Genomic DNA, 17,457 nt, shown 5'->3' with positions numbered 1-17,457 from the left:
CAGCTGCGATATTATTATGAATACTAATTATTAATATTATTATTGTTCAACAAGAGACACTGGTGTAATCTGCAAACAAGCTTTGTTAACCTAACTCTCATCTTCCTACTTAAGGAAGATAAGGACTACCTAGCCCTAGTTGGACTACTCCTAGTCCAAGCCCCATTGTCTTGTCAATTCTTCACAAATTGTTTCTTTGTAGAAAAGGTATAAAAACTTCCTGCCCTGGTCACTTCTTCTGGTCTTCATTCTCTTGCAAAGACTCCCATGTACATGTAAAAAATCAATAAACTTTGTGTGCTTTTCTCCTGTTAATGTCTTTGTCACTACCTTTCAGACCTGGACAGGGACCCTAAGAGGTTGGAGGAAAACTTTTTCCTACAGCTTCCTAGAGGAGGTGACGATTCAAGTTGGTCTGGAGGACAAATTGGTTAGCAGGCAGAGAAGGGAAAAGGTGTTTCAGGCAGTGAGGATGGTATATGAACTCGGGAGAAGTAGGGACTGGAAAAGTAGTGCCTTTCAGAAACTGCGTATGTTTCAGTATGACTGCAGCTAGGGTCAGAGGGAGGGATGGAGTGGCAGGAAATAAAGCTGACGGGTAGGCAAGGGCTGATCATGAAGTTTGAATTTTATCTAGAATCTAGATTTTCACGTCACGCTTGTACTTTTTGTTAAAGGCACATCCTCTTCAGTGTATCATAACGTGAAATGGTGGGGAGAAAAAAGAGTAGTAATTTAAGAAAACCTGGGTTGTAATATTGGTTCCTCCACTCACTTCTCTCTGGGCCTCAGAACCACGGTAAAAAAAAAAAAAAAAAAGCAGTAATAACATCTATCTTAAGCGTTTTGCGAGGATTAAACACTAACTTAGGTAAAGGTACATGGCATCATTCAGTAAATTCGTTTCCCCCCCTCTTTTTCCTTTGGGTCAGTAGGATGGAGGCCTGGCCGCTTTCGCACGCCCCTCCCAGGTCCAGGCTGGGCGCTGCTGGGAGAACTGCTGCCGGCCCGACTGCTGCCGGCCGGCGGGTCCCTCTCCCTCCGGTTGGTCCGGCCTGGGAATCAGCCGCACGGGGGCGCGCTAGGCTGCCCCTCGGCACTCTATGGTTCTTCCTTTCGCCCCGGAAGTGGTTCCGGGCAGGGGTTGGTAAGTCGGGCCATGGTGGGGCAGAGGTTGGGAAGATGGCGTGGCGAGGCTTGGCGCAGAGAGGCTGGGGTTGTGGTCAGGCGTGGGCTCCGCCGGCGGGCGGCCGCAGCTGCGAGGAGCTCACTGCGGCCCTGGTCCAGCCGCGGCTGCTCGGGCGCAGGTAATGGTGGCCTCTCGGGGCTTCTCGCCTCTCGTGCTCTCGGCTCCGGCAGCGCATCCTCAGGGGCGGAGGCCGTGCGGGTCTCTTATGCTCCCCCCGGCTCACCCTCTCTTCTCACCAGCCCCTCCTCTCTCCCTTCCCTTTTACCCCTCGCCTCCGTCCAATCTTTGCTTCTCGCCGCGCCACCCTGCCCGGGTGCACAGTGACCAGCCCCGGCCCAGCTCTCCGTGAGCCCGCGGTGGCCCCTTTCCTATCCGGAGGGACGTGTCGGGAAGAAGTAGTCTGTGAGGGCTGATTGCGCACCACGCCTCATAATCACCACGCGAGCAAGTAAAGAATTAACACAGCTGGTAGAATGGCAGGGCTGAGATTTTATTCTGTCAGTCTTTATAAAACCTTTGTTTTACTACAAATTACCTTCTTTATCGTTTAGAGAACTCTATAAGGGAAGACGGAGTCAGAGGAGGGCATCACTTTGCCTCTTGCAGAGTTGTAGGAGAGGCTTTTCTGTTAAAGAAATTGGGAAGTGGAGTATTTGGTTTCTAGATGACTTGGAAAGAAAAGTCAGTTTTTCCCGAGTAGAAGTTGTGTGAAGAGTACGGTCTATCAGTATTTGCTGCTTTTGCATTAGAGTAATTCAGCTCTAAATTTGAGAGAAGAGAGAAATCCCTGAACTAAGATTCTGATGTGTATTTGGCTCTGAAATTTCTTCCTGTTCTTTAACAGAATTTCAGCTCTGCCAGTTTCTGACTTGGTTAGATGTGTGCCTGGAATCCACCTGACTGATAGTAGCAAGGAACATTAAGTGTTTACCAGTATGGGGATTAGCCAGTGGTAAATAATTGAGGCTTCAATATGGTGGAGCCATCCTTAATTTTAAAATCACCTGGAGTGTTTGTAGACTGCATTTCCCAGGCCCTAGCCCAGTCCTTCCTGTCATCTTGCCCGGTGCTGGGGGGGAGGGGGTGGCGGGGAGTAAAGAACCTGCAGTTCTAAACAAGCACTGCATGTGTGTAGGATCAGAGATTTGTGGAAAACTGGCTTATATTGTACCTTAACTTCATGATACACTGGAACATGGGGCCTCAGGCACTAATCTTAAACTCCTGAGGACATGGAGAATGAGGTCAGGTGGAGGTGGTGGTTGATTTCAGTGGTCCTGATTCCATTTCCACTTTACTCCAAATCCCAGTCGAAATTGCATGGTTTGAGGGAGAGGAAAAGTGAATACAGTTATTAGGAAGCAACAGGTGTTAAATATTCAAGATATGTGTTAGGAAGGGAAAGGAAAAGAACTAACAACTTGGTTAATGAGGCCATTTGAAAAAAAATCATGTGCTGTTGAAGATTAGCATCACAGTTTTTTAGAGTTTTTCATTTATATGCAAAGTTTGAAATTGACATTTTTTGTGGTGACACTGAAAAATGTGCATTACAAGAGATTGTAGGTAAGCCTGAAATATAGTAGAATATATGTCTACTTGCCTCTAGAAAGCAGCATGAGTTTCCTTGTATATAACTTTATTAGGTCTGCTTTCACTTCTAGTGGTTCTAAAATTAGTATGTGGAGGAATGAAGTCATGGATACAGTTAAAAAGCAGAGGTCTGGGCTCAGTCCTTGTGATTTTGATGTAATGGGCCTGAAGTGTGGCTGAGAATTTGCATTTTTTTTCTTCTTACAAGAGCCGCAGGTGGTGATATTCCTCAAAATTTCTGCAAACAGTAGCAAGCCCAAGGCAGCCCACCAGCCAAGAATGGTTTCTATGTTTTTAAAGGGTCACAAAACGAAACAATATGCCGCAGAGATTTAAGTTGTTCTTCACGAAGACTAAAATGTTTATTGTCTGGCTCTTTACAGAAAAAGGAGAATATTTCACTTAGGGTTTTCAGAAACTTTACCATGATCAAACTGTTGGCAGCACTGTTGAAAAATAGTTTAGGCCTGAAAGAAGCCTGCATAATTTGTCAGTTGTATAGAACTAGCTAAGAGAAGAAAATAGTTGATTGTAGCACTTACACGGAGCTTAAATCTTTTAGATTGGGATAACAATCTTAAGATATATTTAGGTTAAATACCTGACAAATTAGTAAATCAGGTATATTCAATTATTTTCCCTGTTTAATTCACCATGTATTAACTCAAGATGAGTTTTAAGAAAATAATTGTGGCATGCAAGAGTTTATGCCCCTTCCCCTAAATACAACTATTTTCTTTTAAGTGGGATGAGTCTATTGTGTGTGTGCTTGGACACGTCTTGTCTCCATTTGCACATTAGGCCATTTCTACTCAGTCTATTCACACAAATCTATAGTGACAGACATTAGTGCTGACTTGCACGATATCTAAGTGGCATTGTCTTTATCCTCACACTGTTGAAAACAATTCACTAGACTGTGTTATCTCACTCACCACTAAGGCAACAGATATATAGAATATATATCTGACAGAATATCACTGTCAGATATTCTTTTTTTTTAAAACAACTCTTTTAAGCAATAATAAATGAGACAGCTGGGGAAGCTGCTACCAGATCAGGATCTGCTAACCAAAGTAAGAACTATGCTGTCTCCACCATTATTTTCACTAGCAGAATTGATGCCTCATGTGCTGCCTTCTCACTTAACTCAGTTCTGATTTCATGTGTTGTGCTGATGTATCTGATTAGCAGGCCCTGATCACATCTCGAATCCTAACCAAAAGGATACCTGGGAAATAGTTTTTAGCTTTCCAGTCCCTGCAGCATGTGAATGTACCATAGGTAAAAGGAATAGGTGTTCAGTGAGCCAAGTCAAAGTACTTAATTCTATCCAACAAGTTCTGTATGTCTAACTCTAATTCCCAGTATATGTACTCCTAACATGTATTTTGCATCTGAACTGCATCTGGGGCCAATTTGTTCTTAGTGTCCTCAGTTCCACACTTAACTTCTGTTGAGATTCTCAAGGTAAATATTATTCTAGGCAAAAGGTCTGGCTTTGTGTCAAATCCAGATTCCCAACCTGGTGTATTTGTATTCCTTTTCAAGCATTGTGCTTCAGAATTGTAAATGAGTTGAGGAGCTGTAGAAGAACTGATTGAGTACATGTCCTGGAGTATTAAGCTGTTGGAGTTATAAAGAAATCTCATCCTTCATATTTCTTGGTCTAAAAAGAAAAAAATGTGGCCTACTGGTTAGGATTCCAGGTTCTCACTGCCATGACCCAGGTTCAATCCTGGTTGGGGAGCTGAGATCTTGTAAGCAACGAGACGTGGCCAAAAAAAAAAAAAAAGAATACCAGAAACCAACAACATTGGGTTACAATTTTTTTTTTTAACTTATTTATTTTATTTATTTATTTTTGACTGCATTGGGTCTTCGTTGCTGTGCGCAGGCTTTCTCTAGTTGCGGCGAGCGGGGTCTGCTTCATGGCGGTGCGCGGGCTTCTCACTGCGGTGGCTTCTCTTGTTGCGGAGCACGGGCTCTAGGCGCATGGGCTTCACTAGTTGTGGCTCGCGGGCTCAGTAGTTGTGGCTTGCGGGCTCTAGAGCGCAGGCTCAGTAGTTGTGGCGCACGGGCTTAGTTGCTCCGTGGCATGTGGGATCTTCCCGGACCAGGGCTCAAACCCGTGTCCCCCTGCATTGGCAGATGGATTCTTAACCACTGCTGCCACCAGGGAGGCCCTGGGTTACAATTTGTAACCATTTACAGGGAAACAGTTAAAGGAAACGTATTCCTATTACTGTATGTCACATCTTTGGGGTTTTTGGCCCAAAGTGGTGTTACTTGTAATTTATTTACTAGACCTAGCTCTAAATTACTTTGGAATATTTAATAAAAATCAAATCCAATTGCAAAGGATTAACATCTGCCACTTTTAAAGCTGTTATCAGTTAAGAATGCATTTGGCTGTAAGTTAAGTGTTGCTTAAAGAAACGAGAGGAGTATTTAGCATGATAGGTGGCTATTGTCTTTGCTCAGTGGCTCAAAAAATGTTAAGGTTAGTTTCTGAAGCCCTTGGCCTTTCTCTTGACATTCAAGATGACTGCCCCGTCTCTAGAAAATTGCGTCCTTTTTCAAGGCAAAAGGCAGTAGGAGGGATGTGACATTAGTGATACCTCCATTTTTATCAGATAAGCAAAACCTTTTCAAAAGGTTTCTAAACAATTAAGTCTCATTTTGTCAGAACTCTGTAATATGGCCATCCCTAGCCATAGGAGAGACTGGAAAAGTGAAGATATTTATCTTTCCTAGCCTCTGCAGAAAAAGCAGGCAACAGAACAAGAACTAGAAATAGATTTGCAATTAGCCATTCAACAGTTACTTGCTAAAGGATATTCATAAGACTGGGAAGGGAACAGGTTCTGAAGTTCAGAGCCATTCAGAGCAACATTGGCATTGTTTGACTAAGTGCACTGCTTTCCAAAATAGATTTTGTTGAAAGAAGTAGCACTTATTTGTGAGTACAAATTCTAAATTATTAGAAGTTTTAAGGTGAATTACTTTATCATCATCACCCATCCTCACCATGTGATGTTTGAGAAGTTGAACTGTGGCGTGGACTCAGTGTTGAAGACAGAGCATTTTAGGCGAGTAATAGTAATAGTAGCTATACCATTTTTCTGAGTTTCATGTTTCCAAATGCCTACTAGACATCACCTGGGTGTTCTACCAATGCTAAAAATACTTCATTGCAATATAATTTACATGTAGTAAAACATATAAGTATTAAGCATACAGCCCATTAGTTCTGACAAATGTATACACCTGTGCAACCATCACCTAAAAATAAAGATACTACCCATCATTCCATCAAGTTCCCTCTTGCCCCTTTCCAGTCAAGTCCCACTTTAGGCAACCACTATTGATTTTTTTAAAAATTAATTAATTTATTTATTTTTGGCTACGTTGGGTCTTCGTTGCTGCGCGTGGGCTTTCTCTAGTTATGGCGAGCAGGGGCTACTCTTCGTTGTGGTGCACGGGCTTCTCATTGTGGTGGCTTCTCTTGTTGCAGAGCACGGGCTCTGGGTGCACGGGCTTCAGTAGTTGTGGACGAGGGCTCAGTAGTTGTGGCTCACGGGCTCTAGAACATGGGCTCAGTAGTTGGGGCGCACGGGCCTAGTTGCTCCGCAGCATATGGAATCTTCCTGGACCAGGGCTTGAACCCATGTCCCCTGCATTGGCAGGTGGATTCTTAACCACTGTGCCACCAGGGAAGTCCACCACTATTGATTTTGATCACCACGAATTATTTTTGCCTGTTCTTCAGCTTGATATGCATTAATGGAATCACACACATTATGTGCTCTTTTGTGTTTGACTTCTTTTACTCAGCAGTGTTTTTGAGATTCATCCGTGATGTGTGATCAGTAGTTTTTCACTGAGTAGTACAGTTGGCCCTCTATATCTTCAGGTTCCTCATCCGTGGATTCAACCAACTGTGGATGGGGAATGTCACTGTATTATGCCATTTTATATAAGGGATTTCAGCATCCTGAATTTGGTATCCGCAGGGGGTCCTAGACCCAGCCTCCCATGGATACTGAGGGACCACTGTATTATTCCATTGTATGAATATAACACAGGTTATCCTTTCCCCTGTTGATGGAAATTTAAGTTCCAGTTTTTACCTGTTAGAACTGAGCTGCTGTGATTGCAAGCATTTTAAACAGTGCCCAAGATGGAATTATTCGTCTCTCATTTTCCAGTTTCCTATTTTGGTGCCTCTGATTTTCCTTGTCTTAGTGAATAGTACCACCTTCCTTTCAGTTATTCAGAATGAAACCAATAATCATTCTTGACCCCTTCTTTCTTCTAACATAATTATTGACCCTTTCTTTATTAGGAACTGGCCTTGGTGGTGGAGATAAAATGAATACAGAAGTGATAATCTAGTTATGGTACAGGCAATAAATGAGACAAGTATAAGAGTACGTACAGGATGCTTTAGGACTCTAGGAGTACAAAGGAGACACCCAGCCTGCGAGAGTTTAGGAAGGCTTCCTGGAGGAGGAAATAAATGAACTGAATTTTGAAGGGCACAAAAAAGTTAAAGGGAAGTAAGTACCGCAACAAAGGAGTAGCATTGCTGAGTTTGGTGGGGTGATGAAAAATTTACTGTGGGATTTAAAGCAGGGGAATGATAATATATTTGTGCTTAATAAAATGTGGAGGATGAATTGGAGTAGGGCAGTATTAGAAGCAGTGAGATCTGTTAGGAAATGGTGGAGTATTCCAGGCCAAAAGGGATGAACTAAGGGATTGTGTGGGAATTAGGGAGAGAATGTTGGCCCTCTGAGGGCATTTGAGGAGGTGTTGAATGTTTGTGGAAGAGTGATATGAGGAAAGAAGAACATGAAACATGTTAAAATGTTTGAACTTAAGTCAGCTGTTGCTGTAGTTTAGGCATGGGGTACGGGACTAGATTAGGAGTGAAAAAAATATTTGACAGAATTTGGTTTTAAATTAGATGGTAAGAATTAAGGAGAGAGAACGCCATAATGACTTCTAGATTTTTTTAAAAAATTAATTAATTTATTTATTTTTGGCTGTGTTGGGTCTTCATTTCTGTGCGAGGGCTTTCTCTAGTTGCAGCGAGCGGGGGCCACTCACTATCGCGGCCTCTCTTGTTGCGGAGCACAGGCTCCAGACGCGCAGGCTCAGTAGTTGTGGCTCACAGGCCCAGTTGCTCCGTGGCATGTGGGATCTTCCCAGACCAGGGCTCGAACCCGTGTCCCCTGCACTGGCAGGCAGATTCTCAACCACTGCGCCACCAGGGAAGCCCCCTACTTCTAGATTTTTAATCTTAGTGATTAAGATAACTGTGGGCCTACTGAAAGAATAAAGAAGTCAGAAAATGGAGCTTGTAGAGGGGGATGAATTCCCTTCTGAATATATTGGTTTTAAAGCAATGGGGAGCATATCCAAGTAGAATTATTCAATATATAGTTGGAAATACAAGACAAGAAAATTGAGGCTGGGATTAGAGACATATATTTGAATCATTTACTGCTTAGAAGTCATCCAGGCCACAGAAATGAACTTTTTCTTTTATTCAACCAAAGTGTTTCAAGGCCCAGGTTACAAAGGTGAGAAGACCTGTCTGACTGGCAGACAGGAGTTTTATGAGTCTAGAAGGATATAGTATGATTAGAGTACAATGAGAACAAACAGGAAGGGGCCTCTACATGGTCTACCTGGGGGAAATTACCATTTTACAAAAGCAAAAAATGCTTCACAAATTTATATGGGTTCAGTTTGAATGGAGAACGTGTAGAGGAACTATTAGAGCCTTTAAGCATATCTGTCTTTACGGGATAGGAGAAAGGGGGAAGCCGTTAGGAAAGCAAGTTTGAAGAGCAGGGAGTGCAACCTTACAGGCACTGACAGGTGTGATCAGTAGTGTCAGATGTTTTGAGGAGGTCAACCTGTAAGGACTCAAACAAGAAAACCCTTTATAGAATGTCTAGTTCATTGTCCCCCAAACTGGTAGTGAAGTAAATAGGGGACAAGGTGGGGAAAATCCGCCAATTTGTAATGGTTAGTACTTATAAAAGGAAAATCATCATTTGATTTAAATGTTTGGCCAAACTTCAAAAAAAAATAAAGCTCTTCTGTGCTAATTCAAACCACAACTTGTAGTTCTCCAGCTTTTTACAGGATTGCAGACTGTGTGGGGGATGGATACAAATTATTTTGTTGATTGATACACAGTAACGGCCCAAACAGATGCCCTGTAAAGCTGCTATAGTTTATGTCTCTCCTTTTCCTGAAGGGCACAGTTCATTGTTTTGACTGAATCCTACCTGGGAGTAGGAGTCTTGGCGGCTTTGGGGCTGCGTAGTGAGAATAAACTGAAATGGTGATGATGCACGTCAGTTGGGGAGGCTCGTAGAGGTTGATGCTTGCAAGATGCAGCTCTGTTTCTTCCTCCCTTCCTTCCTTCCTTCCTATTTATTTTCCTTATTTTTTTTGGCTGCATCGGGCCTTAGTTGCAGCACACGGGATCTTCGTTGAGGCACGCAGGATCTTTCATTACCACACTTGGTCTGTGTTGCTGCGCTTGGGCTTCTTACTAGTTGCGGTGTGAGGGTTTTCTCTCTCTAGTTGTGGTGCGCGGGCCCCAGGGCGCGTGGGCTCTATAGTTGTGTTGCGCGGGCTCCAGAGCATGAGGACTCTGTAGTTGGCGGCACGCAGGCTCTCATTGAGGTGCGTGATCTCAGTAGTTGTGGCGCATGGGCTTAGTTGCCCCGAGGCATGTGGGATCTTAGTTCCCCAATCAAGGATCGAACCCGCATCCATGCAGCTCTGTTTCTAATCTGTTATTTTCCCCTATAGGTTTAACTTTTTTATTCAGCAAAAATGTGGATTCAGAAAAGCACCCAGGAGGGTTGAACCTCGAAGATCAGACACAGGAACAAGTAGTGAAACATACAAGAGAAGTGCTTTGATTCCTCCTGTAGAAGAAACAGCCTTTTATCCTTCTCCCTATCCTATAAGGACTCTTGTAAAGCCTTTGTTTTTTACTGTTGGGGTAAGAGCTCACGTCACTAGGAGTTACCTCCCTTGCTGCAGGTGTAGTGTTAAAGTATCAATACTACTTGTCCTATTTGGGCTCCTTAAAGACAAGCGGAGTGGGATCAAAAGGATCTGGGGTCATGATTACAATAGAACATGAATTTAATAATTGCTGTTAGAGTATGGCTCATTTATGTAAGCCCTGGAGAAGAAACTCATGGGTCTCTTATTTGGTATAACAATGCAAGTGATACTGAGTTGATATTTTGAATTTTATTGGGAAAGTTCTGACTGTAAACAGGCCCCAGGGTACTGTAACGTTAATAAAATGGGAAACAATTAAGTGTTCTTTTCACCTAGTAAGTTTCAGTGTGCCAGATGTTCCTTATGTTTATAAAAAGCAATGAAAATGAAATATCATCCTTGGAACTATGTGTAGATCTATTAAAAAAAATATTTTTTTGTAATATATTTGTTTTATATAGTTTACAGGCTGTGCATTTGGATCAGCTGCCATTTGGCAGTATGAATCACTGAAATCCAGGGTCCAGAGTTATTTTGATGGTATAAAAGCTGATTGGTTGGATAGCATAAGACCACAGAAGGAAGGAGACTTCAGAAAGGAGGTAAAGATAAACATGGCCTTTTTTTTGTTCTAGTCGATCAGTTTTTGAAGTCTGGTTATTTATGAAGTGTTTTTAGTTAATGGCAACATTAGATCAGTAGATGTGAAGTCATTGCAGTTAATATTCTTCTTTAGAGTCATTTCATTGTAGTAAGTATTAATGTTTCGTATGTCTGGCAACGTTGTACTTAACAGCGTTCCAAGAAGTTTGTCCCTCTACCCACATATCAAGAATCACCACAGATAGTTGTTAAAAATTAATGTTTTGGAGCCTCTTCCAGCTCTACTAAGGGCCACTGTTTTAGAGTACATATTAGAATCACAGGGAGTTTTATGCTTGAGAGGTAGAGATACTGTGTGGGTTTTAAAAAGCTTCTCAGTGACATGATGTTTATATATCTCTGATAAATAACCACTGTTGATGTTTTTTCTAACTGTGCTCAGGGGATCAAGATTCAAGAAAAGGGTAAAAATATAGAGCTTTTAGAACTTTTCATTATTTCATATGCAAGTTGATGGCCTTCCTTCCACCTAACTGATTTTCTTAAAATGTTGCCTTTTAGATAAAGCATATATTTTATTTCATTTGCCAGTACTTATTGAGGAGAGACCATAGGCTAATTTGTGGATCCAGGTCCATTTATTTTTCAGGCATCTCCGTATTTTTTTATGACACACTGCTCTTCCAATTTGGAGAGAGTGTTGATATCCTCTTCAGTTTTCTCCTTCCTAGGAACTTCTTATTCCTGGCCAGTGAGAGAGCAGCCTTGGGTTTTCTTTTTCCTAATGATAGTTGAAGGTTCCTCTAAGTAGGGAGAAGGATTCATTCCTCCTTGTTTCCCCATAGACACAAGAAGCATGAGCCCTACCAGTTCTAGAGAAGCTTTATGTCAGAAGAACAATGGATGTAATATTTGCAGGTAAAACCTGCAATAATGAGCAGTGGTTTTTATTCAGTACAATATGTTTGAGAAGATAGTAACACTAACCTATTCCACAGTCCTGGATCCCTTGAAAGCTACAGGCTTCTGCACTATAAAGTTTTGCTACCCAAATTGTTCCTTGGAATGGTGAAAATGACACATGCAATATACATAATCTTCATCCAAAGATGGATTTGTTTAAAGTAGTTAAATGATAAGAGATAAAATGTAAAATCCACGTTGAATAAAATTGAAATAACACATAAATATAACATGGGAAGTGAAAGTCCTGGGAACCCGTGCCCCACTACTACATACGCAGTGAGTAAGGTCTGAGAGTTCACACACATTTAATTGTTGTTGACCTTGAACAACTCAGGGGTTGGGGCGCTGACCCTCCACGCAGTGGCAAATATGCCTGTAACTTTATAGTTGGGCCTCTGTAACAGCAGTCCCACATCTGTGGATTCCACCAACTGTGAATGGTGTAGTATATTGTAGTACATATTTTTTGAAAAAAATCTGCATATAAGTCCAGTGCAGTTCAAACCCCTGCTGTTCAAGGGTCAACTGAATTACAAAAATGGAATCATTGTTGTGCATGAATCAAATACATGTTGATCTGTAACTTTTTTTCTTTACCTTGGGTTTCTTTCTGTATTAGTATACAAAGCCTTTTTCAGTTTCATAGTTAGAACATAGTTTTTTTTTTAATTAAAAAACTTTAATCATGGAAAATTTCAAAGGTAAAGTAAAAAGAGTGAAGAGAATAGTATAATGAACCCCTATCATCCAATGTCAACAATTATTCACACATAGCCAACTTTGTTTCATCTAGTTCCCCTTCTTTCCCTTCCCTCCCTGCCACTGATTACTATAAAGCAAATTCTAGGCATATATCATCTATAAAAATGTCAGGGTGTGTCCCTAAAAGATTAGGATTCTGTCTTTTTCTAAACCTCAATCTAGTATTATACCTTTAAAAAAAAAAAAGGCAATTTTAGTAGAAAATATTCTTGGGTCTTGGTGAACAGTCACTTGATAGTGTGCTAGGTACTTTATGTTATTGATATTCCTCACAGCGGTACTGCTAGATATCTGTTACTGTCTCCATTTTATGTATCAGGAAACTGAAGTTTAGAAGTAATTTGAGGTCACAGAGCTTATCAGTGTCTTTGTGTAGAGAATGCAGGCTGTCTGACTATAAAACACCTGTGTTTTCCACTCTACCACATATTTGTTATGTCTGTTGTTTAGTAGAGATTTTTATAGATGAGGACTCTTTCATTTATGCACAAAGCATTTTCTTTCTTGCTTTTCATTTACGTAGCCTGAAATTATTTACCATATGGTGATATGCAATTTTTCTTCTGTTTTAGATTAACAAGTGGTGGAATAACCTAAGTGATGGCCAGCGGACTGTGACAGGTTTGTGTTAGCTTACACGTTTTAGCCATTCAAGGGAAGAGAAATCAAACCAAAAGGTACAGTATGTCATAGTCAATGGCTTTTGTACCATGCTCATCAGTGGTTTAAAAGACAGAGTTTCTGTACCTTCAGGCTAATGTAATGGTTTGAAAGTAGTGTGGCATAAATGTATACATGAGGCTCTGGGTCAGTTATTTTCTAATTTTGATCTAGTATGATATTGATCAAATGATCTATCTTTGTTGTAAAATCCTAGCTTGTGAAATAGGTTATGAGTAATTATTACTTTCCCATTAAAGTAACTAAAGGGGACATTGATTAAGTACCTTCTTTATGCAGCATGCTTTATACATATTCTCTCTGTACCTCACAGGGTTGCTTACAGGGTAGTTATCTCCCTTTTTACAGATAAGGAAACTGGCTTTCAGAGAAGGAACTTTTCGAAGGTCACACTGCTAGTAAGTAAGAGCTGAGTTTCAAAACCCAGGTCTGTCTCATCCTAAAGCCGGTTTTCTCTTTTCTACACCATGCTGTTTATAAAATCCTCTTTAAATGTAAGCATAACATGTATATCACCATGATAATTTGTTTTTTGTAAATTTTTATGGGAGACAGATCTGGCTCTTCAAGGTAACACTTGTGCAATATATTATGGACTTAGTTATTTTGAGAAATTTGGGGAAATGGATTTGTAAATTCTTTAACAATTGTGTAGACAGGGAAAAAAATCTTCCTAGAGAAACAGCAAAATACTGCTTTTCCTTAAACATGGTTAGACTTAATGGTACTCTTAATTTTCTATACCTACTTAAGTGGAGAAAAGATGCTTATGTTTCTTCATTCAGACTATGTCTGGAAGGTTTAATTTTTCTGTCTCCTTGGTGGAACCTGATCCTGTCTTCAAGCTTATGGTTTAGACATTGCTTCCTGCAGGAAGTGCTTTTTTTCTGAACTCATTGCACTTTTTAATCACTTATAACACAACCTGCCTTATATAATTGTACATGTATCATCTTTGAGGACAATGATGAGATTTTTCATTTTGCTACAGCTCCTAGCACATACCTGGCACACAATAAAGGCATTTAATTAAAATCTATTGAGTGAATGAGTGTCGATGAGATCTTGAATCAAAAGATAGAGATTTTTCGAAGTATATTGCCATACTGTATAATTGATTAGTCAGTGAGGTCTTAATAAATATGATAACTTCAAAAATAGCTCTGTAATAACACATGTTTCCATTGGAATTAATTGGGATTTTTGGTTTGTTTGCTTGTTTTCTGAAAATTAATAGCCTTTCCTTAGGGTAGCAAAGTTTTGATTTCTTTTGATATTTTCAAAGTATCTCACAATTAGTTGATACCTAGTGTTCTTTGAAGATTGTGAAGATTTTGTTATTTAACATTTGAGGAAACCTGGGACCAGAATTTAAACCCTTTTTCATGCCAGGAAATGGTTTATTCAAAGAAGTTGGTATTTGGAGATAATTAAAAATCAAAATTCTTTCCCTTAGATGACGTTGCAGTGTAACTAGCAGCTTGAGTATAAAGTACTTCGAACCACATAAATGTGAATGGTCATGCTAAAGACCTCAAATACTTATTGTCAGGTTAGCTAAGTGACTTTTAAAGGCTGAGGAAATGCTCTTTGATCTGTTCAGTGTCATCTCAGACTCCTCCTTCAGGAAATAATTATTCTGGTACCAGTGAATCTAGCCTCACAACACTTGTTGGTGGTGCTTTATAATCAGTTAGCTATATACTAAAATTTCAATGGTTAATAAACTTGTGCTTTAGTTATATCTTGTCTCTTTTCAGAGGTGGCAGTTCATTCCACTGACCTTGCTTAGCCCCTCGATTGCTTCCTTTAGGCTGATTCTAAGTGAGGTTGGCTCAGCTCCTGGCTTTTATTGAGGATGGGGTGACAGATTCATTCTGTGCCATATTTTCCTTGGATTGTAGCTGTTCTCTGAGTGTTTTTCTTTTTGTATTTTGAAAGAACTTGACAAGTCCTTAGGCCACTGACCTAGAAAGTTTCAAAGCTCTGTGAGACTAGTGTGCTTCTTTGCTCTGTAGTATTCACACCTAGACACTGGAAGCTTGAAAGCTGTAGCAGGTTAAAGATTTCGCAGTTTTACAGCAAACATTTCATGTAAGAATTCCTTGCTGTCTGAACCTAATGTGCTCATGGATTTGGATGGCAAGATTTTGGTTATAGCAAGTTCAGACAGCAAAATGTTTTATCCAAATGCACTTGTTGCCTGAGCTTGAGGTGTAACAAGGGATATCTCAAATTTATCCATATCTCTTTTGAGTCCTAGGTTTGGATAAGAACAGTTCAAATCATAAGAGATACCTGTAATTTACTTTATCTTTAAGGTGGAATCCAGTGGTGAGGTGAAAAACCTCCCTTCCTTAGAGCTGATAGCAGTTTTGGAGTCCCTAGTTTTTGACTCTTCTAGCTCAGTCTGTCCCTGGAAATCACTTAGTCAAGATCTACCAGAGAACTGGTCTTAATCCCTTAATCTTTTTTTTTTTTTTTCTTATCTGGTTTAGGGATTTTTTTTTTGTCTTAATTGTTACACAGACATATCTCCCCAAACTTCACATTGCTCTGAAAAAGTTGTTATAAGTTCACTTGGTGTTTGTAGGATGAAGGGGGAGCATCAAGTAGCATTCATTGAAATTAGGCTTGTCCCTGGTACTTTTATATTTCAGCTAGTCTCCTGTATTGCCTTGCTCTGCAAGGCTTTTAAGCCTGTAGTAGAGGTCCCAGGCAACCCCCAAGGCGAGTATTTCCCCTACATTTCTAGCTTTTAGAGATGCCTATGAGGCACTCGTCATAGTTTTAGTTATTTCTGGGGAAAGGATAACCAAACTAATGCTTGAGTGCCAGCTAGGCTTCAAGTACTATGTTAGGTACTTTACAGACACACATATTATTGTTAATCCTTATTATTAATCTTTTTAAAAAATAAATTTATTTATTTATTTATTTTTGGCTGTGTTGGGTCTTTGTTGCTGCGCGTGGGCTTTCTCTAGTTGTGGCGAGCGGGGGCCACTCTTCATTGCGGTGCATGGGCTTCTCGTTGCAGTGGCTTCTCTTTGCTGTGGAGCATGGGCTCTAGGATGTGGGCTTCAGTAGTTGCAGCACGCGGGCTGAGTAGTTGTGGCTCGCGGGCTCTAGAGCGCAGGTTCAGTAGTTGTGGCGCATGGACTTAGTTGCTCTGTGGCATGTGGGATCTTCCCGGACCAGGGCCATGTTCCCTGCATTGGCAGGTGGATTCTTAACCACTGTGCCACCAGGGAAGTCCTTAAGAGCCCTGTTACTGGTATCCTCATTGTTCATATGGGGTAAGTGAGGCTCAGAGAGGTTAAATAACTTGTCTGAGATCACACAGCTAGAAAGGCTGGAGATGGGAAACAAACTCCTTAGTTCAAATAATATGCGTTTTATTACATCCATTCACTTTCTGCTATAGCAAACCACCACTAATTACCTTTCTGATAAACCGCACTGCCTTCCCCCATCTGAGGTATCTGAGTGCTGATTCATAGACCAAATTGCAGCAAATTGTCCCAAGGCAGCAGGCTGGCATTCAGTGAAGAAAGAGGGACGTTTTCGGCTACTCGGTTTATAGTTTGTCATTGTAAAATGAATAAATGTGCATGGTAACATTAAAATAGAGAATATATAAGATAAAAAAATAAATCTCTCTCACTGTAGACATCCAGTTCCACCCCCATAACCATTGCCTTTTTAGCTGCTTGTGTGTTCTTCCAAAGCACCTGTTTATATATAGACATTTATATCTGTATCTAACTATGGTTTAAATACAAACGGTAGCATGTGATGCATACTCCTCTACACCTCCACACCTCCTCTACTCCTCTACACCTTTATTTTTTTCACTTAGTATTTTAAAGGACATTCCATATCGATACAAGTAGGTCTATTGTATGCTTTTAAAAATATTTTATTGACGTATAATATACATAGAAGAACATGCACATGTCAGATGTACAACTAATTTTCACAAACTGAGCACATCCACATAACTAGCACGCAGATGAAGAAATGGAAATTACCAGCACCCCAGGATCATTCTTTTTAATGGCATTGCAGTAGTCCATGCAAATGAATACTGTTGTAACAAGTCTTCTATTCATGAATATTTAGGTTGTCTTTAGTCTTGCTTTCATAGGAGGATGGAAGATGGATAGTCTCTTTGGATTTCCTCTCGATTTCAGGAAGCTGTGGAATCAGTCCTTAACTTGTTTTGTGGATACTCCCCAGGAGGAGAAATTACAGCCACTGTGTGAGGCCGACAGAATGATCCCAGTGCTTGTAGTCCTGGCTCCCAGGGACCCTGAGGACCGCTTGGACTCAGTTGTTTGGCTGCTGTGGGTGTGTGTGCTTGTCACTGTCTGCACTGGCCAGGTTCATTCAGATAGAGGAGCTGTGGAGGGGTGAGCTGGCCCACCTCAGAAACAGAAGGGATGCTGTACTTAGCTATTAGACTCCAACTGGGATAGTCTTTTTTTTTTCTTTTTTAGGAAAAGAGAGAAAGAGGTTGTACCCCCTTCCTTGGAGGAGGAAAATAGACTGAAGTTACTGAACCCCCAGTAGTGCTTCCCAAATCAGTGTATCTTTTTTTTTTTTTTTAAATCAAGGTA

The 17,457-nt window shown here is 40.7% G+C and overlaps 1 protein-coding gene across 1 annotated transcript in view; it reads left to right on the top strand.

Moving 5' to 3' along the window:
• The first annotated feature begins 1,156 nt into the window (after positions 1 to 1,156).
• The window catches only part of PARL (presenilin associated rhomboid like), a 60,882-nt gene continuing 44,581 nt past the window's right edge, over positions 1,157 to 17,457 (top strand). The window contains exons 1-4 of the mRNA XM_059922051.1: positions 1,157 to 1,307; positions 9,623 to 9,818; positions 10,288 to 10,428; positions 12,730 to 12,778. Coding sequence (XP_059778034.1) covers positions 1,183 to 1,307; positions 9,623 to 9,818; positions 10,288 to 10,428; positions 12,730 to 12,778 — 511 coding nt within the window. The 5' untranslated portion in view covers positions 1,157 to 1,182. The remainder of the gene's footprint in view (positions 1,308 to 9,622; positions 9,819 to 10,287; positions 10,429 to 12,729; positions 12,779 to 17,457) is intronic.

This window comes from Balaenoptera ricei, chromosome 4 (genome assembly GCF_028023285.1).
Source record: "Balaenoptera ricei isolate mBalRic1 chromosome 4, mBalRic1.hap2, whole genome shotgun sequence".
In the NCBI taxonomy this organism is placed as follows: Eukaryota; Metazoa; Chordata; class Mammalia; order Artiodactyla; family Balaenopteridae; genus Balaenoptera; species Balaenoptera ricei.
Note: the sequence above shows the minus strand (reverse complement) of the source record. Positions and strands in the feature narration are given on the sequence as shown.